Raw genomic sequence first — 22206 nt, 5'->3', positions numbered from 1 at the left:
CCAGAGCCCATGTTCTTAACCCCTATATTAAGGTCACATAGCAGTGCACTTATTCCTTCATTCCTTCAAGCATTCATTCCTTCAAGCATTCATTCATTCACTCAGACATTCAACAGTTATTCGGCACATGCCCGGCCCCGCCCCAGATTCTGATAGCCCGTAATTCTTTGATGAGTCCCCGAGCACAAGAAATGTGTGTTTGTTGGAGAGCAGGGAGAAGGAGCCCTCAACATGCCAGGCGCTATACGAGGTACTGGCCAGGGTCAGATCCAAGACTGGAGCCCCGGTCTCTCGAATCCCAGCTCTCTCCTCCACCCCCTCAAACAAACGTGCCTGGCAGTGCTGGAGCTGCAGCCTGGCTTCTTGAATCAAAAGCGAGATGCTCCACAGATGGAGTTCTCTGGAAGAGGCAAGAGTGACAGGGATATTCTGCTGTTGTGAACGCTAGGGTGACCTGAGTTACAGTGGTGCCCTGCTATTTCCCTGAAAACCCTCCAAAGACTGTCACTGCCCACAGAACAAAGACTTAACTCCTTAATATGACAACAGGCCCTTTCCCATCTCCCCAGCCCTGCCCCAGGTGAGCTATAAGCTTCTGCCTCAGCAAGCCCTGTGCTGAGCACAGACAGCCAAGGCCCCTCCCTCCTCTGCATTCACTGTGTCCTCTGCTCTTGCCCTCCAACGTCTTCACTCAGTGAGCTCCTGGCCATGTTACTGTTGTTGCTTCCTCCAGGAAGCCCTGCCTAACCCCACGGCAGCCAGGGTACCCCTGCCCTGCGCTGACCAAGGAGGCATCAATCACCTGGACCCTGGCTGTCTATCCATACATCTGCTTCCCATAGACCTGGGTGCTTGGCAGGGGGCCTTTCTCTGACACTGGCTCACTGTGGAGTGATTAGGGTGGGAGGATCCCAGTCACCCAGTAGAGGCACAGAGACCTGAACATCAGAACTAACAAAACGAACTTGCAGGGGGCAATCTCACTTTCCACATCATCACCAAACTTGAAAAAAACTACAATGGCTATGAAAACCACATAACGTGTGTCTGGCACTATCTGCAGTTTGGGGATTATCGAGGCCCACAGTCCTCACGGCAGGCAGGGCGGTGGGGGGCAGGCCCCCCGATATTGGTGGTCTGGGCACTGTCTTATCGCCGCACAAACGCAGGGCAACTTAACAGTTTTGGGGGCAAGTTGGCCACAAGTTTACCCTGAGTTGACACCATTAAATTGCTATCAGGACCTGAGGCCACACTGGCCAGGTGTGGCCACCGGCCCAGGCAGGTCAGACGATGCCTGAACACTGAGACCCTCTGGGGAGCCAGGTGACAGCCTGTCTTGGTGTCCCTGGGGATCTAGTGTGAACTCTGGCCTTGGACATGTTGTTTCACTCGAGGCCTGCCTCAGTTTCCTCTGAAAAGTAGGGTTAATAACAGACCCTGCCAGATGGGCTCTTGGGAGGCCTAATATATGTTAAGATTTTGTTGTTGTTAACCCTCACCTGAGGATATTTTTTCCATGATTTTTAAAGAGAGTGGAAGAGAGGGAGGGAGGGGGAGAGAGAGAAACATCGATGTGAGAGAGACACATGGATCGGTTGCCTCCCACACACGCCCCTCCTGGGGGCCAGATTGAACCTGCAACCCAGGCACGTGCCCTTGACCGGGAATCTAACCCATGACTCTTTGGTCTGCGCACTGATGCTCTAACCACTGAGCAAACCTGCCAGGGCTATGTTAAGATTTTTAACTCACTTCCTGTACATAGTAGGCCTAGCACAGTCCCTAACTCATAGTAAACACTTAGTACATGTGTTATTAAGAGGGACTTAGAAAAACCAAGTGGTGGACCTCATGAGGGTTCTCGGGTTGGGGTGGGGGATAGTCTCTGACACCGGCATTGCTGGCTTTTGATCTCCAGGCGGCTGCTCGCCAGGTCACAGATATTCAGTGAAGGACATTCCAGGGAGGAAGACTTGGGCTTCACTGAGGGAAGCACTTTCTCAAGGTCGAAGCTGCCTAGAACGGGGCTGTGTCTGCTGAGAGTCTCCCTAGCATTGGAGATACACGAACAACAGCTCACTTGGTCCACTCCACATCCCACCTGGCTCTTCTCCACTTGGTTGCCGGCCAAACCCAGGCCTTCCTACCTGAGTCTGGTGGTGACATCCAGAGGATTGCCCCAATGCTGGCCCCAGGAATGCCATCCTCTATAGGCCCCGTGAGATGCTCCTGGCAGGGTCTCTGATAAGGTCTCCACCCACTGCTCCAGGGACAGCCACAGGGAGACTCCCGTCATCCCACCGGCCCCGGGCCTACCTCTAAGTCCCGACCTGAGCCTGCCATCGGCACTCACCCTTGGGAACTCCATGAAGAGGATGTGAACTTCGGTGGTAGCGCTGGGGACCTGAGCCACGCAGCCCTTAGAAACCTGGCTTGTGCTGTATGTCACCTTGATGTCCACAGGCTGTAGCTTACAATGGGCTGTTTCAGCAGGACCTGTTAGGGAAGCACAGCCAGAGAGAGGGCCAGGTAAGAATGAGGTGTGACCATTACTCCCACTTTCTGAATGCCTGCTGGGTGCTTGGCGCTGGCTAAGGCTTTATTGCATCTTTGCAGCTACCCTACAAGGTGGATATCTTTTCTTTTTTTTTTTTTTAATCCTCACCAGAGGATATTTTTTCCATTGCTTTTTTTTTTCTAGAGAGAGAATAGAAGGCAAGGATGGAGGGGAAAGGAGAGAGAGAGAGAGAGAAACATCGATGTGAGAGAGACATATCGATTGGTTGCCTCCCGAACGTGCCTCGACCAGGACCAGGGATCAAACCTGCAACCAAGGTACGTGCCCTTGACCGGGAATCAGACCTGGGACCCTTTGATGTGAGGGCCGACACTAACCACTGAACCACACCAACCAGGGCAAGGTGGATATCTTTATATCCATTCTACAGATGAAGAAACTGAGACTCAGAAAGGAAAAGTCTCTTGCCCAAAGTCACAGCACTACTAGGTATAAGGTTGATAGATAAAATGCAGCACATTCAGTTAAATTTGAATAAGTAAAAAAATGAATCATTTTAAAAGTATAAATATATCCCGAATATTGCATGAGACATACTTATCCTAATTTTTTTTCATTGTTTACCTGAAATTCAAATTTAACTGGGTCTCGTGTATTTTACTTGCTATGACTGGCGCCCCTGATTGTGTGGCAGGGCCTACAGGGTCCCGCACCCGAGCCTTCAGGCTGGGTCCCTCCAGAGGAGGGCGAGGGCTGAGATCAGAAGGCAAAACTTCCCCTCTGGCTCCTCAGGGAGCCCCAGGGGAATGGGTCCAGGAGAGCCGAGACTCTCCTGGTCCCAAGGGGCCAGGTGAGCCAAGAGGGTGCCCCGGGCCGGAGGTGGCTGGGACCGTGGGCCGCGTGCATCGGAGCCGCAGAGCCTGCCCCGGCTGCCCGGAAACGCGGGTCCTCAGGGACGGGAATGGAATTTCACCCGGACCCGGCGCAGGAGGAAGAGGAAATGAGGCCCCTGCACCTCGTCCTGAGGAATGTGGGGGGGACTCTGGAGGAGGGAAGAAGACAGAGGAGGGGAGGCTGTTTGGAAGTTTATGTCTCCATCTTGTCGCGCTCGCTTCCTGTTTTCTTGGAGATCAAAGCTGGCGAGGAGGGACTGGTCACACGTCCAGCCGACGCCAGCTCAGAGCAGTGGGGGAGGGAGGGGGTCCTCCCGAACCCCGCTACCGGGCAGGCTCTGGCTCACCCGGCCTTCTCCCCACCTCTCCGCCGCCTTGTGGGGCTCGGGACCACCAGAGGTCAGAGAAGGAGGGCCCATGGCCACCCGGGACGCATGACAACATCTACCAGCAACATCTTGGGGAGATTAAGCTCAGGACAAGGACTCCTGGCCACCACGGAGACCTAGGCCTTATGAGTCCTTGCCCTGGACCTGTCCTGGGTGCCAGGGGCTCCAGAGTGCCTGGTAAGATGGCATGTTGGTTAAAAGCAGGGTCCCTGAAGCCAGCTGACCTGGGTTTGAATCTCAGACCCAGCACTTAGCTATGTGGCTTTGGTGAGCAATTTCCCAGCTTTGGGCTTCAGTGTCCTTGTCTGTGCAAGGACAGTAAGAGCAGAGCACACAAAGTCCACAGGGGCTGCAGGGAGGACTCCGTGAGGAAGGGCATCGGGTAGTTCTTTCTATCCCACCTATTTGATCGACTTCAGTCACTGGAGAACTGCCTGTGGTGGGGGGCCGCCTGCGGGTGAGGGACCCCTGAGACGGCCTGATGTCTCAGGCCAGCCAACTCCCTCACCCCAGTAGACCCGGCGGCGGGCGCCACCTCCTGTCTCACCCCTTTATGACCCACCAAGCCCCTCAAAGCTGCCCCCTCCCTTTTCCTACCAGTGAACTCACACTTGGCTGTTACCGCGTCCCAGCACCTCCTGTACAGATGGGGAGACTGAGGCCTGGAGAGGTTAAAAGTGCACATGGCTCCCCCCCAGGCTGGGCCGCGGACCCTCTCTCCGCATCTGACCCAGGGTCTGGCCTGCAGATTAGCGCAGCGCCTTCCTCCTTCCCTTCGGACTTTCCCTGCCCCCTCCCCAGACTTCCAGGAACCCCAGTTCCTCCCAGATTGCCGGGCTGCGGGCCGCCTGGGCCGCCCCCTCCATGCCGTCAGCCCTCGGCTATTATGTAATGATCAGATAACGGGCCAGGCTGGGAGATCAGATAAGACGCCCATTTATTTTGGGGCCTTTTCGAATCCTGGCCGCCCCCACCCCGCAGAGAATGGGGAGACAGGAGGGAGTGCGACGCCCGGCCTGTCTCCTGGAGCCGGAGGCGGGCCCAGACAGAGCTGAAAACAATCCCCTGGCACCAAGGGAAACTCCGGGGGCTCCCCCGGGACCTGAGCTGGAGGAGGCGCCACTGGGGGCCTGGGTGGCCGCCCGCCTAGTGAGAGGCTCCGGAGCCACCTTCCCACCTCTGTCCCCTGCCTTCTCCTCCCCCCCCGCCCCCACCAACGAGCATCTGTGTTTCCTGACCCATGGGCTTTCCAAATGGCCACCCCTAGAACCTTGGGGGGCCACAGATGATAATGATAATGTTGAGAAAAACATCTCTGGAGTCAGATGTCCTGGGTCCAATCCCAGTTCCGCCTCTTAAAAAGCTGGTCACCTTGAGCAAAAGCCCAACTTCTCCGAGTCTCAGTTTCCCCATTTGTGAAACAGCTTCTGTCATGCTCGCCGGGCCCAGGTCCTGCGAGGCTTCACATGAGCTCATTCATTTGCTCCTCACAGCAGCCTACGAAGTGAGTACTGTCATTATAACCGTTTGACGCATGAGGAAACCGAAGTTCAGGGAGGGACAAGAATGAGCTGAGGTTACCCAGCTACTAAGTGGCAGGGCCTGTATTTGAACCCAGGCAGAGCAGCTCCAGTGCCCAGCACCCATTTCACAGGCTGCGTGTCAGCTTGGTGAGGTCACCCCTGCACAGAGCCTGGTACCCAGCAAGTGTTCTGCAATTATTTTATAATAACCAGGGCAGATCCTTTATCACAGGGTCTTTTCTGCTTTTCTCTTCTTCAGTCACCCAGCCATCCAGCCACCCTTTGCTCCTTTCAGAGTCCAATAGTGTCCTCATACACTTCCCAGCTCCTAGCCCAGCCACTCCCCCTGGGCCTGGCCACCAGTGAGGCCTCAACTCCTTCCTCCAGTCTTCCTCATAACCCCACCAAAGCCTTCAAGCCCACACTCCACAACCTAGAGTGGAGTCAAAAAGTATAGGGATCTGACAGATGACAAAGGTTCAAATCCTGATTCTGTCACCTTCCACCTTCCTTTCCGTGGCTCAGTGTTATTATCTGTAAAATGGATATGATGATCACCCTGGCCGGTTTGGCTCAGTGGTTAGAGCGTCAGGCCCCAGACTGAAGGGTCTGGAGTTTGATTCTGGTCAAGGGCATGTGCCGCGGTTGCAGGCTCAGTCCCTGGTTCTGGTCAGGGAGCGTGTGGGAGGCAACCAATCAACGTGTCTCTCTCACATCGATGTTTCTCTCTCTTTCTCTCTCCCAGTTTCTCCAAAAAGCAATGGAAAAAATATCCTCGGCTGAAGATTAAAACAAAAAGGGATGGTGATCATCATAATACCTTTCTCGTGGAGCTGGTGAGAATGTTGGTAAGATGACACGTACACGGTGCTAAATTGGCTTCCAATGCACGAAGGTTGCTTAGGAATTGGCAACTGCGGTCATGATTATTTATGCCCAGTCAGTGGGGAGATGTGAGTTGTGCCTTCAAACAGACCTTGTTCATTGCCTCTGCCATCCCTTTCCCAAATCAATGGTCTTCCTTCATTTGACCACTTAGTCAACTTCTATTCATCCTTCAAAACCCTATTGTGAAAATCTCATCAGAACTGATCCAGATGCGCTCTAGGTGGGAGGGCCACTGTAGGTACAGGAAAGGGACTGAATGCCCAGGGTGAGAAGATCTGGCAACAGAGATCCTTGCCACCGTCCCTGAGGCAGTATGGTGCAGTGGTTAGGCCCAGGGTTTAAGCACCAGCTGCTCATATCTGGACTGCAATACTTAAGCAAATACCTTCACTGGCCTGTGCCCCAGTCTCCTCGTCTGTAAAATATTGGTTGACAGTAGTGTCTGCTTCATCGGGCTTTTGTGAACTTGAGTCTGATACTACATGTAACAGGTCTAGAGCAGCGTCTGGCATACAGTACATGCTGAATCAATGTTGGCTGTTATATTTGTCTCTCCCCACCCCATTCCAGGCCCTGAAGTCAGCTCAGCCTTGGATAAGTGTCCTTTTCAGCCTCCAGGGCTGATGCCCCAAAGCTGGGGCTGGAGCTAGGAGGAGAAGGCCCAGAGCCAGGGCAATCAGCTCTCCAAGCCCCAACATCAGGCCTCCAAAGGTGCAGAGAAAAGAAGCTGGGTTTGAGAGCAGACAGCCTGGGGTTGAAATCTGGACCTGTCACTTGTCCCAAGCCTTGATTTCCTCATCTATAAACTGGGTCTAGAGACAAAGAGCTGCCTGATGCACTGTGGACACACAAGTGGTTCCCTCCCTCTTGCCCAGATTACCTCTCAGGCCCTGGAGCAAACAGACCAGGCCTGTCCTCAGAGGGTCCAGCATTGACCCATCTGTGCCCTTGAGAGATGGGCCTCTCTCTCCCTCTGGGTCTTAGCGTTGCCCTCTGACTGAGGTGAGAGAGAATCTATCTCTGTTGTTCTTGTTGTTAATGCTCACTCGAGGATATTTTTCCCATTGATTTTTAGAGAGAGCGGAAGGGAGGGAGGGACAGGGAGAGAGGGAGAAGGGAATAGAGACAGAGGCAGAGACAGAAACATCAATGTGGGAGAGACATATCGATTGGTTGCCTCCCACACAAGCCCCGACTGGGGTTGGGGATCAAACCTGCAACCCAGGTATGTGCCTGTGACCTGGAATCAAACCCATGGTCCTTCGGTGTGCAAGCCGACACTCTAACCGCTGAGCCACATTGGCCAGGGTGAGAGAGAATCTTAATGGCCATCTCACCACTGGTTCCAGAGACCCAAGCTTTCCTGGCTCACACAGCTCCTGCTCCAACTGCCTTTTTCTCCTGGCAAAAGGGAAGCTGCCTGCCCTGCCTGGGGTGGCTCAGTTGCAGTATTGCCCTGTGCACTGAAGGGTCGCAGGTTCGATTCCCGGTCAGGGCACATAGGAGAGGCAACTGATTGGTGTTTCTCTCTCTCTCTCTCTCTTCCTTCTTCTCTCTCTAAAATCAATTTTTAAAAAGCATATCTTCAGTTGAGGATTAAAAATAATACATACATACACACATACATACATAAATAAATAAAAGGGAAGCTGCCCCAGAATATAGCCTGTAAGACATGGATATTTGTGGTCTCTGTCTTGTGTCACTAGCCCTCTCTCTGGAGAGTCCCAGACCCCCACACAGGTGGCCAGTAGCACAAGGACTCCAAGTCCCGCCTCTGGCCCATTCTCCAGTAAACACTGATCCTCACTTTGGAAACACTCTTTGATCCCAGCCACACAACATGGGCCACAAATCCCAACACCCCCACTTCTGGGACTCTATCCAAGTAAAATACTACAAAATACAGGAAAATGTGCATGTACCAAAAATGTGGACCAAGGTGGTTTTATAATTAACCCCAAAAGGGAAACCACCTAAATATTCAACAATAGAGAATTTATTAGGCAAATGACAGAGGGCACATTTAAGGCAGAGAATATTCCAGATCCACAACAGGATGGTTATGGAGTCCACATGACAACATAGAAACCTCTGGGACATAAGAAGTTTACACAAGACACTGGAATATTAACCCATCTACATTAAAATTACCTTTAAAAGCTAGAGAGAAACTAGTAAGCAATCCACCGGCATGCTAACAATCCCCCCCCCCTCTTATTTACTTTCTTTGAGGAGCAAACTGAAGTGAATATATAGTTAAATTGCTCTTTAAAAATCTCGCCATTTGTTCTTTAAAATAATTCCAACATGACAAAAACGTGTCTTAGGTGAAAAGCCTGATGCTAGAGAGCAAAACAGTGACCTCAGGACTCTCCGTGAATATTGTGCGTTATTACTGCTTTGTTCTTAAGAAATGAACCATTGCTGTTTGTGCACCTAACAGTATGTCCCAGATAACTGTCCACAGCAGTGAAGACATACATCTAGCTTTTTTTTTTTTTTTTTTTAATAACAGCTGCATGACATTTCACTGCATAATAATTACTTTACTGGGGCCTGGGCTGATGGATACTTGGGTGGTCTCCAGTTGCTGGGTTTTTGTTACAGTTACCTGGGCACTATACATCTGGACAGAGCTGGGCAGGTAACTCTCTAGGCCTGACTTCTGAGGGTCAGACTGTTATCTCAAGTTATAGTTTTTGAGAGATTATGCCCAGCTGTGTTCCCAGAAGGCTGGGCCTGGTTTGTACCCATTTGCACCCCCTCCAGTCTGAATGAGAATGCTTGGGTCATCCTCAACTCACCCCATCCCCCAGCATGGAGATCTGGGTTCCATGCCTTGGCCAGGCCCCCATCGCCCTTTATGGGCCTCAGTTCCCCAGACTGTGAGTGCACTGGATGGCTGGAATGCCCTGGAACCCTGTGATCACTGGGTGTCAGTACCTGCTCGCAGGAGCAGATTGACAAATTATCAGGCATTTTGCCAACCGGCTGTTAAACACAGTTGTTACTAAAAATTAAATTTTATAACCTTACAATGAAATAAATATTTTTAAAAAGATAATAAAGATCATATTTCTTACTTCATAATTATTTTACTTCATTTCATTATTATCTGTGCTGTTGAGGTTATCTACGTCTGTGGTATGTGAGTGATGGAAATACTAGATAAGGGTGTCCTGCTGGGCACCTCTGACCAACTCCTAGTTTGGTGAGTTGGTAGCTTGAAATCAGCCATTTGGGAACATTTACACCACGGAAATTAGTAAGCGCAACTACGCCCTACTCCTCGCCCTTGTTAATTATTTGCTGGCACACCACTGCCTTTGATCCTAGAAAGATCTGCACAGATCTTTCTCTGACGACCAAGAGCAAGAGAGTGTTATGAAGCTAGAAATGTGGGGGCTGCGGGAGAAAGGCAGGGCAGCTACCGGGGAGCTCGGGTAGGGTTCCTATCGAGCTGTGGGAACTTGGTGGGCCACAGTCTCCACTTCCTGTCCTGTAAACTAGGGCAATAATGGCAGTCATCTTGCAGGGGACTGGGAGTTGTATCAAGAGGGGTTGCTGTGTCACCCTGGTTAGAAGCAAGAGCTCCAGGGAGCCACAGGCCTGGGGTCAAATCCCTGCTAAGTCACTAGTGTCTGAGGCTCCGTTTCTGTCTATCAGTGATGCAGCGGTAAGCATTTTAATCCTCACCTGAGGACATGTTTTTACTGATTTTAGACAGAGAGGAAGGGAAAAGGAGAGAGAAACATCGATCGGTTGCCTCCTGTACACACTGCAACTGGGGACCGAACCCACAACCTGGGTAAGTGCTCTGACCGGGAATCGAACCCACAACCCTTTGGTGTATGGGAAGACGCTCCAACCAACTAGGCAACCCTGCTGGAGTAGCGGTAAACACTTTACAGACCAAGGATTAGGGACTTTAAAATGCTTTGGGGTGGGGTAAGGTAGGGAGGGAATGGCTGTTGCTGCTCCACTTCTCACCGCCCCCCTAGATCCCTTAGGGAGTTCCTGGGTGCGCCGTGGCTAAAGGGGCGTCCACAGGGCCATCCTGTGGCTTCAGGTGGATGTGTCCACAGGGCACAGTGAGGCCACAGTAAGTGGGCTGGGAGTCCGCAGCTCCTTGTGGCCCCTCATCTGGTCAGCTTCAGAAGGCAGCAGAGGCCATGACCCCCTGGAAAAGCCCACAGGTTGAGGAGCCCCTACAGAAGCCCTCGTCTGGGACTGTACCCCCATTCTGCAGACTTCTTGGGGCATAGAGCAGGGGTAGCAGCCGGGGAGAGCCCTCCGTTTAAAAGGGGTCTGGGGGTGGCTCACAGGCCCCAGGGAAGGCAAGGGTGGAGGGTTTTTAGCTAACCATAAAACAATGACAGTAACAACCTGGAGGCAGCCAGCCTGCCCGAGAGATATCAGCTACAAGCGTTGCCTCCACACAGACCTTCCCAGCAGCCCGAGGTGAGTGTGTTTCCATTTCCAACCCGCTTTGCTCAGAGGCCGGAGATCCTTCCCCAAGATCACACCACAAGGAAGTAACCACAGCCTAGAGCCCGGTCCAAACGTGAGGCCTCGCGCCCTCTTTCACACTCATCCCTCAGATGAGAAACTCAAGGCTCAGAGAGGGCAGGAGACTCTGGGGCTGCACAGCACTCTGGGACCTGGGCTTCCTGGGGAGAAGCAGGGAGGCCAGAGGCCAGAGACCAGGGTTAAGGTAAATAACTCACCTCCGTTTGCCTGAAACTCTTAGGGCTGAAAGCTACTGGTCCTGCCAAACCAGGATGGTTGGTCACCCTATGTAATTTGCCTTGGGCTCTCCAGACCCTCTAGGACAGCTCCATTGCCCATGAGCTTGGGACACAAGAGTCCGGTCTTCCCACCCTGGGTCCCTGGACACCTACTTGTGGGGCTGAGGCTGCAGAGGGCCACCAGCAGGGCCACAACCGGGTAGAGTGTGCTGCGGTCCATGCTGTCCACCCGGGGATCTGTTCGCTGGGCTTTATCCGGTGTCCAAGGGCAGGGCTGCGGGCAGGAGCAGGGGTCGGCGTGGGCTCAAGTGGGGACCCAAAGGGAGCAGGCAGCCGGAACGACGGCGTCCCTGCTCCAGCCTTCTAAGGTGGCGGCCAAGTTGGTCAGGAGAAGTGGGCACAGGGCGCAGGGCTGGGCCGGGGGTCGCTGGCCGAGGGATGAGCGGGAAGGGGCTGCTGGGCTCCCGTGGACGGCAGCAGTCTGGGCTCCAGATGGAGGCTGGGGTATGACCGGCAGCGGAGGGGAGCTCCTGGCTCATCCAGCCAGGCCAGGGAGGCAGGAAATGCGCTTCCTTAGAGAAGGGGCTGGGCCAGGCGGCCTGCCAGGCGGCAGAGGAAGTGCCACTGAGCTTTGTCGCTGGGTGGGGGGCCCTGGGGAGGGGGGAGGCAGTGGGGTGGGAGGGCCTAGGCTCCAGGCTTGTGTCCCCATGCACCCCACCTTCCCATCCCACCCTGTCTAGGGCTGGCTGGCAGGCCCTGAGGGCAAATGAAAACAATCACCCTAACAGCCCACCAAGGGGACATTTCAGGAGTCAGGCCCTGGCCAAGGTGGCCCATGTGGAGCTCACAGCCCCATGAAGTCAGTGTTCCCATTTTGCAGATGAGGAAACAGAGGCTTAATGAAGTGAGATAACTGGCCCAAAAAGATAGTGGGGTGGGGATTCGAACAGCCCTCATTGGGCACCAAAGCTGGCTTACATAGCAGTCATTTCAATGACACTGGCTGTCATTTCCTTGTTTTTCAGGCCGGGAAACTGAGGCCCAGCATGGCACATGGCACAGCATGGCAGCTGGGCTGAGGTCTTAGGGCTCAGAGAAAACAGAGACCTGCCCAGAAATACACACTTTGTGTCCTTCCCCTCCATGGGCAGAAAATCCTTCAGACAAAAGACAGCCCCACATGAAAGGACACGCTTTAATGATGTTTCTGAAGTCAGATGGCCCTGGGTTCAAAACCCTGCCCTGCTTACGCTGAGCTGCGAGAGCTTGAACAAGTCCCCTCAACCCTCAGTCACCCTGTTTGTAAAGTGGGCACGATGGTGCCTCCTTCGCCAGGCTATTGTGAGATTCCCAGAGGTTCGAGCATTATATCGCTGAGCCCTGGGCCTGACACAGGAAGTGCCCCCCCATGAGTGCTCCCTGAGCCTGGGAGACAATCCCCAAACTGTCCCTTGTTCATTCTGCAAACAGAATGTGCCAACTGTGTGTCCATCATGGTGCTAGATATGGGTAGCACCTAGGGTCAGGCCCAAGGGAGCTCAGAGGAAGAAGCCTGGGCTGCCTGGAGGAGGTGGCATTTAGGTCCAGCTTTTGAAAGACTGGGTGACTAGGGGTAGGGTGGAAGGAAGAGATGAAGAGGACAAGCAGGGGTGTGGTAGGAGGCAGACTCTGGCCCTGCTTTGGAGGAGGGGGATCTTGAATGCCAGGATTTTATCCTGATAGGCCACAGGGAGCCATGGAGGGTAATGGAGAAGGTGCTGGCAGAGCTGGGCTTTGAGAAGGCAAATCTTGATGTGTGCTGGCAGGACCCACAGAAGGGATGGAGTCGGGGGTCTTTCTCTTTATACTTCTCCTGAGTCCCAGATGGAGAAATCGAGGCCCAGGGAGGGAAGAGAAGGCAGGAGGCCTGGTGCCTCTGGAGAGAGCAAAGCAGGAGTGTGTTGCCTCTGCAGGAGCTGACAGGGGCGGGAAGGGCGGGTGTGGCTCCTTGGGTAGCAAGTTGAGGAAGGCTTGGTGGCCTAGCCCTGCAGCTGCCAGGCTAGTTCCGGGTCACGAAGACCCAACCATGCTCAGCAAGTCTGGAAGGCCGGGAAGGGGTGGGAGTCACCTGAATGTGGCAAGTCTTCTGCCCTTTGCCATGGGTGCAGAGATGGGGAAGTGGGCACCACAAGGCAAAGGGTGGCCTCAATGGGGAACAACAGGGGTGGCTGTGAGGTTTCCCAGGCCCCGCCCGGACCAGGGACAGTTAATCCAGCCCCAGGGGTTGAACTCTCCCAGTACCAGGCCCCACCCTAGGCGTTCACCTTATCAGCACTGGATCCTCACAGCCACCCCTGGGGGCTGGTGCCATTAAACCATTTACAGAGGAAGAACCCAAGGCTCCCTGAAAAGTGAAAGACCCCTGGGGTAGAAAGTAGAGACCCTAGGGCTGCCTCATTCCAAGCTCACCTCCTTCCCTGCTGCTACCCCTGAGCTGACTGTGAGGACAGATGTCACCAGGGCTGTGAGTGTCATAGGATGACGGGGATTGTTGTCCAGGGTGGGTGTTGGGGCACCTGGGCTGTAACAGGGATCCCTTAGGAAGCTCTCCTCCAATCTCCCTCCCGCCACACTGCATAATCCATCCCCACCCATGTCATAAACAAGGCCCGCTGGATTCCCCAGCAAGCAGGAGAGGCTGCAGATGGACATGCGGAAGAACTTGGGGGAAGCTTCCGGGGAGAGAAAATCTACAGGAGCTCCAGGAGAGCCTGGACCTGCCTACACAGTCCCTGTGGAAGAAGGAAGGGATTGGGGGCCCAGGGGTGGGAGAGGAGGTCACCCACACCACCCCTGGCCTGGGAGGGGTTGTGCTATGTGAGTCTTTCCCCTCCACTAGAAGCCCCTCGAGGGCAGACACTTGGATGCTTCTGCACTGCTGTGTCCCCAGCACAGAGCCCAGGACGACCCTTGAGATATATTTATTGAAACATGAAGTGCCCTGGAAGGTGAGGCAGGGGCGGGGCCCACGGAGGCATAGGGAAACCGAGGCATAGAGAGGTAGGTCTCGCTCCTGTTTCCAGCAGAAGAGGACAGTTCCCAGACTGGATTGCCTGCCCTGGAAAGCTTGATGGTCAAGTGGTCTCACAGCTGGGGACAGAGGTAGTTACCTTCCGCTGACCCCTAGGTGCACTCTCTCTCCAGGTGGACACGTCTGCCTCTCCCAGCACAGAGCAGAGAGAGGAAGAGGAAGGGTCATTCCTCTGGCTCCTTCCCTGCAGGGTCACTGCAAATGGGTGGCCTCCCTCCACTGAAGGCCACAGCCCTGACCCGGCCCGCTCCACATGGCGCCGCAGGCTGAGCGTGGTCACAGCCCCACTGCTGCCAGCCCTGGGCTCAGCACCGTCCCCCGTGGTTTCCCTGCCCCTGCCCACACTGTGCAAACAGACCCCTCACTAACTCCCCTGGTCCCAGTGCAGCGTGCCATCTGCTTCCTGCTGGGGCTCTGGCTGGCTCCCGGGCTTCCAGGTGCCGCCTCCCCACACGCCAAAGAGACATGTGGCCGGTGGCCAGGCCCTACACCCGGACCCCACAGTGGGCAGGTGCAGGAGCTCGCTCCCTCCCCCCCCCCCCCCCCCCGGCTGGCCAGGAAGGCCAGGACTGCAGGAAGGGATGGAGCACGTCCACCCTGGCTGCTGGCCACCGGAGGAATTTTAGCCGGCCCCCAGGGACCCCCCAGGCGGCCGTCTGTCTCCAGCCCAGGCCTGGAGCCAGGGGCTGTGGAGAACAGCAGGGTCGGACCCACACGGGCAAGGCAGAAAGTGGGGGTGGAGGGAAGAGCACCGGGGCTGAGAGTCGGAGTATCCCGGCTCTGCCCCGAGTGGCCTAAGGCAAGACCTTTCTGTAGTCTGGGCCTCAGTTTCTTCATCTGGGCAATGGGAGGGCAACCTGCTGGGCTGGAGGATCTCGAAGCCCAGGTGGGAGTCACTCCGCCATTCACACGCTTTCCCGGCCCCGTGTCAAGTGCCACCTCACAGCCACCTCAACAAGCTGAGACTGTTATGTCCCCATTTCACAGTGGAGGAAACGAAGGCTCAGATATGCATGGCAACAGGGCTGGGGAGAAGCAGAGGGTAATTCAAATCTGGCCTTTTTCCTCTTAGGCTTCTAGAACATTCTGTCCTGGTTGCCTTATCTGCCTCCTCACCAGCTCCTCCTCACCCTGGGCCTCTTCCCTTCTCTATTTACCTTCACCCCCAAGTCAGGTTTTCTCAAACCTTTGTGACCATGATGACATCGCGTCCCCGGGACTCAGGCTCAAGTAACTGAAACAAGGTTTCATGAACTGATAGATGCCCTTGTGATGTGAATTTGTCCAGTTCCGTCTTCTCTCAATACTGATCACAAGCCACTCTGTTGGGTTCGTTACTACCCACAGGTCTTGGCTGTAAAACACAGTGCCCTAGACCCTGGTGGTCTTGCACCTCCTGGGAACTTCTCTCAGGCCCTGCCCCAGACCTCTGGCTCAGAACCTGCATCTTATCAAGATCTCCAGGGCATTGGTGTGCACGTTAACATTTGAGAAGTGCTGTCTAGGTGTGCTCATCCAAACAGCTTTAAATACCATTTGTACATGACAGCTCCCAGTTTTACATAATCCAAATATAAAGTTCCAGCCAGAACTCCCCAGGCTCCAGGCTCCTGGGTGTCTAATAAGCAGCTCAGACTTCACCCACCCAAAACTGGGCTCTGAGCTCTGTTCCTTCTCTGCCAACTGCTCCTGCCTCAGCCCTCATCTCAGACACTGACAGGTCCTTCCTCTCGTTGCTCAAGCCTCAAGGTTGACCTTGACTCTTTCTCTCACACCCCTCATCTGACTCACAAGCAAATCCTATCAGCTGCTCCCCAAGATTCCTATCCCTTCTCTGCTCAGTGCCCTGCAAGGGCAACCATCTCATTCAGCATAAAAGTGAGGGCCCCTCAAATGACAGCAAGGCTCCCCCATCCCCTCAACAGTCTCACTTCTGCTTTTACTCCCTTGCTCACATGACTGCAGTCACAGGGCCTCCTTGCTGTTCCTTGAATGCGCCAAGCACATGGTCACCTCAGGGCCTTTGCACTTGCTGTTCCCTTTCCCTGAAACACTTTCCCCCTAGATAACCACAGGACTTGCTCCTCCCACTTTAAGTCTCAGATCAAATGTCACATGGTCAGTGAGGACTTCCCTGAGCATTGAATTTTAAATAGCCCTCTCCCAGCTCCACAAGTGGCACAGATCACCCTCTCACGTACTATATACTGTTTATTTTGTCTCTCTCTCTCTCTAGAACAGAAGTTCCAAGGACCCCATTGCTTAGAACAGTACTTGGCTCACAGCAGGCATTCCATGTGTTTATACAATAAATGAACGGGCTCAACCACTGGGCTACACAGCTTGAGGTTTCACAGGCCATGATTCTGAGTCCCCAGGGTGTGAGTGTTGGGGGCATTCTGAGATCAGGGATGGGTCTCTGAAGAGGGGGAATGACTCCCCAAGGGGACAGGGAGGTCACAAGGGTCAATGGTCGCAACAGACTCTTCCAGAAGAGCAAAGCCCCTCAAAATCTCCCTCTCTTTTCCCAGTGAATGGTGTGGTGCCTGCTGCATCACGGGTGATGTTGGTCTTCCTGATAAAACCCACTCCCCAAGGTCTGAGGGACCTTGAAGACCACCTAAGAGGCAGAGGAATTCCACTAGGCCAGGGGTCTAGGACCTTTGAACTGTAAGGGCTCAGTTCATAGAAAGGAAAACTGAGGCCCAAAAAAAGGTGAGAGACTCACCAAGCACCCTCTGAACCATGGTGGGCAACACAGGCAGGAGGCCCTGCACCAGAACCCCAGGAAGAAGGCAGAAGCAGGAGGGGCAGGCGAGGCTCTAGCCCTGTTCCCCTGCCTCTCTGTGTGACTTGAAGCATGCCACACAACCTCTCTGAGTCTGCTTCCCCAGCGAGGAAGCTCTGTGCTTGTAGGCTGTGCAGGTCCAGTAGGGCTCTGGCCCCACCCCTCCAAAGCCCCCCCCACTGTGGAGCCGCCAGGTCTTCCTGTTTACTTGAGGCCCCTCTCGAGGCTGGGAGGCGACAGCCTTGGCCTCTTCTGCTCCCCACTTCCTTCCTCTCCCACTTCAGCGCCTCCGGCCAGGCCCTCAGGGCCCCCGAGGCCAAGACTTAGGGGCACAGTCCAGTGGGGGCATCTGAGGCCACCACCCCAGAGGGCCTACCTAGGAGCACTCTCTCTCTGAGACCCTGAGGTTACAGAAGCGTTATGCCATCCCTCTGGCTGGTTAGAATGTTCCAGCACCTTGGGACAAGCCATTTCCTGGAGTGTCCCTAGAGACATGGAGACTATGACAGCATCTACGGTCCGGGATCCAACACCACGCCCACCTCTTAGCCCACCAGTAGGCAATGAGCACACACTGACCTGAGAGGTGCCCCCTCCTCCCACCCTTCCCCAGGCTTCCGCCACCACAGTGAGGTTCTCTCTGAGCTACCAAGTGTGGGCCTCAGACCAGCAGCCGGGGCCTCGCCACCCGAACCAGATCCGCTGGATCAGAACCAGCTTTCTAACGAGACCCTGGGGAGGTTCGTGCACACTTAAAACCAGAACGTTGCCCATCTGACCATCCTGCTTCGTTTTAAAACCCTTCATGAGCCCCGCCTATTAGGTATTCTTGTCCCAAAGGCTCACCCTGAAGCTCTGAAGCCTTTACGGCTAACTTCCAGGGCACGAGAGTCAGGGAGCGGGGGAACAAGTTCAACGACACCGCAAGGAAGCAACAGACAAAGCTGGAGGAGGAGTTTTCTGCGGGACAGCCGGTCCCTTCACAGGTCAATGTCATAAAAAGAGGGGGCGAGTCCTTGGAGGTTAATGTTTGACAGACGGCGCAAATGCAACGTGTGGTCCTGGGTTGCCTTCCAGTCTGAACAAAGACACGTTTTGGGGAAAATTACATGTGGATAGATTATTATGATATTAGTATTAACTTAGAGTCATTGCAACTCCGAGTTGTGGTTATATAGCAAAATGTCCTTATTTATTAAAGAGTCATACTGAAGTTACACTTTAGGGGTGAACTGTTTTCACATCTGTAATTTACTTTAAAATAGTTTGAGGCCAGCCGGTGCAGCTCAGTGGTCAAGCATTTACCCACGAACCAGGAGGTCACAGTTTGATTCCCGGCCAGGGCACATGCCCGGTTTCGGCCGGGATCCCCAGTAGGGGGCGAGCAGGAGGCGGCCGGTCAGTGACTCTCACCATTGATGTTTCTCTCTCTCTCTCTCCCTCTCCTTTCCTCTCTCTGAAATCAATAAAGATATATTAAAAAACAAACAATTACTAAATGTTGGCGATGGTGTATGGGTGTTCATTATATTACTTCCTCCAATTTTGTTGGTTTGAAATTGTCATTAAAAACAAAACTCTCGAAAATGTAGAGCACAGAGGAGAAACAAGATGGCGGCGTAGGTAACAGCTGCACCCGCCGCCTCCCGCAACCACATCAGAATTACAACTACAATGCAGAACCACCGTCACTCAGAGCCTCCTGAGATCCGGCTGCACAGAAGCCCCGCAACCAGGGAGCTGAAGCAGCACCGAGAGCGGGAGGAGGGGCGGAGACGCGGCCTCGGGCCCACACCTGGTGCCGCAGGTTAAACCCCGGAGGGGATCTCCGTGGCGGAGGTTTCCCGGAGGAGGGAGGGGTCCCAGCCCAGGGCTCCAGGGCCGGGAAGAGACGTCCCCACAACTCCCGGCTGTGAAACCAGCGGGGACTGTGGCTGAGGGTCCCGGAGGCTGCGGGAGCCCCAGCAGCTCCTCTAAAGGGCCCGGCACGGACTCACTCGGACGCTCCCTCTGTGCCCAGCGCCGGGCAGCAGCCGGAAAGGACCCGGGACACTCGGGGAGGAACTAACCTGCCTGAGATCCGGGCGAGAGGCGGAGGGGCGGCTTCCTCCCAGGCAGAAGGGCTGGCGGAGGCCATGGCTCCTCTGGCAAGTCCTCCCCGCACACAGCCGGCGGGCAGGCGCCATGTTTGAATCGCCAGCACCTGACTCCCACCTTTGGCCCCGCCCCGTGATTCCTGGAGGCCCCGCCCCTCCCCACCTGCAGCTCATCCAGGCCATTTCCAGGGGCTTTTCTATGCAAGCGGCCTCCCGAGCCTCATGCTTAGGACTTTCCTAAAATCTCTCAAACAAGCAGCAGCTGCCCCATACGGCTTGATAAGTGGCCCCAGGCCTGGCACTAGCGGCAGCTGCATTGGCTCATAGCTTGGCCTATCCTGGGCTCCTCCAAGCCCAGCACAAGGAGCAGCCAACTACAGTTTGCTGTGTAGCTCATGCTGGGTGGCCCTGGGCAAGGCACTGGCACAGGCTGACTTTGCACCTCCCGGGAGGCCCCAGAGACAGTGCACCTGGTGCTCAGACTCTACCATGCTGGATTACAACCCTACCACATCCACGAGTGACACTCAAGGGGCGCACTTGGTGAACACCAAAGCTCCACTGAAGTAAATCCTGATCCATAAGGGTGTCTCCAGCACAGCAGCTCTTTGGCTGTAGTTGCAGCTGGTCCTCACAGCTGATTTGCCTGGGGGTCAGTTCCTCCCAGTGACGCCAACAGCAACCAAGGCTCAACTACAACAGGACAGTGCACACAGCCCACACAGGGGAGCACCTAGAAGGCCCAGCTCAGGTGACTGGGGAGGCTGAGCCACTGCACCCTACAGGACACCTACTACACAAAGCCACTCTACAAGTTCCAGGAGACATAGCAGCTCTACCTAATACATAGAAACAAACACCTGGAAGCAGCCAAAATGTGGAGGCAAAGAAACATGTCACAAAGGAAAGAACAGAAGAAATCTCTAGAAGAGGAACTAAATGAAATAGAACCAAGCAAGCTAACAGATAGAGAGTTCGGAATAATGGTTATAAGGATGTTTAAGCAGATTGTTAGGGAAATAACTGAGAAAATCGATAACATAATAAAGTACCAATTTGAAATGAAGGCTACAGGAACTGAAATGAAGAATAATTTACATGGAATCAACAGTAGAGTAGAGGATGCTGAGAATCAAATCAGTAATTTGGAACATGAGGAAACAAAAAACACCCAACCAGAAGAGCAAAAAGAAAAAAGAACCCAGAAATATGAAAATAGTATAAGGAGCCTCTGGGACAACTGCAAGAGGCCCAACATTCATATTATTGGGGTGCCAGAAGGGGAAGAAAGAGACCAAGGAATTGAAAGCCTATTTGAAAAAATAATTACAGAAAACTTCCCCTGCCTGGGGAAAGAAATCAACTTCCAAGTCCAGGAAGCAGAGTCCCAAAGAAGAGGGACCCAAAGAGGCCCACAGCAAGACACATCATAATTAAAATGCCAAAGGTTAAAGACAAAGAGAGAATCTTAAAAGCAGCAAGAGAAAAGCAGTTAGTAACCTACAAGGGAGCACCCATACGACTGTCAGCTGATTTCTCAACAGAAACCTTGCAGGCCAGAAGGGAGTGGTAAGAAATATTCAAAGTGATGAAAAACATGGAACTACAACCAAGATTGCTCTACCCAGCAAACTACAACCAAGATTGCTCAATTCTATCATTTAGAATTGAAGGTCAGATAAAGAGCTTCTCAGACAAGGAAAAGCTAAAGGAGTTCATCACCACCAGACCAGCACTACGGGAAAAGTTGAAGGGTCTTCTTTAAGAAGAAGCTAATGAACAAAAGAATCTGATGAACTAAATAGATCCAGAGACATTGACGCATGCAACAGACGATCATATTTCAGAGGAAAGAGGGAAGGGGGTGGAGGGTGGGAAGAGATTAACCAAAGAAGTTATAGGCATAACCCATGGACACAGTTAATAATGGGGTGAAGGCCTGGCAAGGGGGTGGGAGGGAAGTGGAGGGGATCAATTGGGGGGAAAAAAGGGATACCTGTAATACTCTCAACAATAAAGATAAATTTTAAAAAACAAACAAAATGTAGAGCACAAAAAAACAAAACAAAACTCTCTGAGCCTACCATTGCCCTTTGGGGAAAGACTAGATACCTGGGTTGGCATTCAAGGCCCTGCAAGCCTGGTTTCCATCACCTCTCAAGCTTGTCTATAGCTAGGTCAGTCCCTCTAGCCTGCATTACAGCCCTCACTAATGCCTCAGCCCTCCCTGCACTCAGTTGGTCCTCTTCACCTCTGCAGCTCCACAGAGCTGTTCCCCCTGCCTTTCCATGCACTCTGTCTTGTGGGGAAGTGAACTTCCAGGCATCTTTAGGGCCCCACTCCAGAACTCCAAAGTCAAGGAACCTCTGCCACCAGCAGCCCCTCTGAGCTCTGTGCATGGAGCTGCCCAGAATTGGTCTTGGTTGAGTAGGCCTGATGGAATTTTGTGAGAACGGGTCCCCTCCTTGTGCCGAGAGCCACTTCACCGTGGGCCAGGGCTTATAAGCCTCTGTCCTGCCAGCATAGCAGGTGTCCTGGAGTGTTGCTGAAGGAACAAATGTGCAGGAAGGAATCCCCCAAAGGAAGGTTTTGTAGGGGTAAGGATGGGGTAGCAGTTACTGGAGCTTTTTAATTTTTTTGTATAATTTTTTTAAGTTTTCAAGCTTCTTTTTTTTTTAAGTGATTCTTTGGTGAAGAATTTGGGTCAGCATAGATTTTCATAAATTGGGACACACCTGGATTCCCAAAGCTGTAATAAGAAACTAAAGATAATGATGATTTTGTTGGGTGGATTTCCCTAGCTCCTGTGGCATGTTTTCCTACTCACCCTCACCTGGATCCTCAGACCACCCCGATAAAGGGGCATGTGCATGTGAGTGTGAGCATGTGTGTGTGTGAGCGTGTGGTCTGTATGTGTGTTAGCCCAGTTTGACAGATGTGACATGGACACCCCCATGTGGGAGGTCCCAGCGAGTTGAGGCTTCCCCACACACCCCAGTTGGTGTGGGGAACAGAGACCAGCCCAGAGGCCCTCACCCACACCCCACCCCGCCTGGACAGCTCACCGCATGATCCTGCCTTCTTCCCTCTCCCCTGTATTATCATTTATTTATTTCATGTTCTTCTTTCAATAGACTCACCTTTTAGAACTTAAATACGTTTATTTTAAAGGAAAGCTTAAATAACTAATGTAAATGGAAAACCAGCCACACTTGCCATAAATAGAAGGGACACACAGTGGGCACAGTCAGAACACAAGGGTTTCGTTGTGGCCAGGTGGGGCCCGG

The 22206-nt window shown here is 53.5% G+C and overlaps 1 protein-coding gene across 1 annotated transcript in view; it reads right to left on the bottom strand.

The window, feature by feature from the left end:
- ENG (endoglin) overlaps positions 1-11515 on the bottom strand; it is a 30425-nt gene extending 18910 nt beyond the window's left edge. The window contains exons 1-2 of the mRNA XM_081152279.1: positions 11119-11515; positions 2357-2499 (exon numbers count right to left, since the gene is read on the bottom strand). Of these exons, the coding sequence (XP_081008405.1) occupies positions 2357-2499; positions 11119-11185 (210 nt within the window). The 5' untranslated portion in view covers positions 11186-11515. The remainder of the gene's footprint in view (positions 1-2356; positions 2500-11118) is intronic.
- Between the last annotated feature and the right edge of the window lie 10691 nt (positions 11516-22206).

This window comes from Miniopterus schreibersii (genome assembly GCF_964146895.1).
Source record: "Miniopterus schreibersii genome assembly, chromosome: 11".
In the NCBI taxonomy this organism is placed as follows: Eukaryota; Metazoa; Chordata; class Mammalia; order Chiroptera; family Miniopteridae; genus Miniopterus; species Miniopterus schreibersii.
This window is presented reverse-complemented; position numbering and strand designations above follow the sequence as displayed.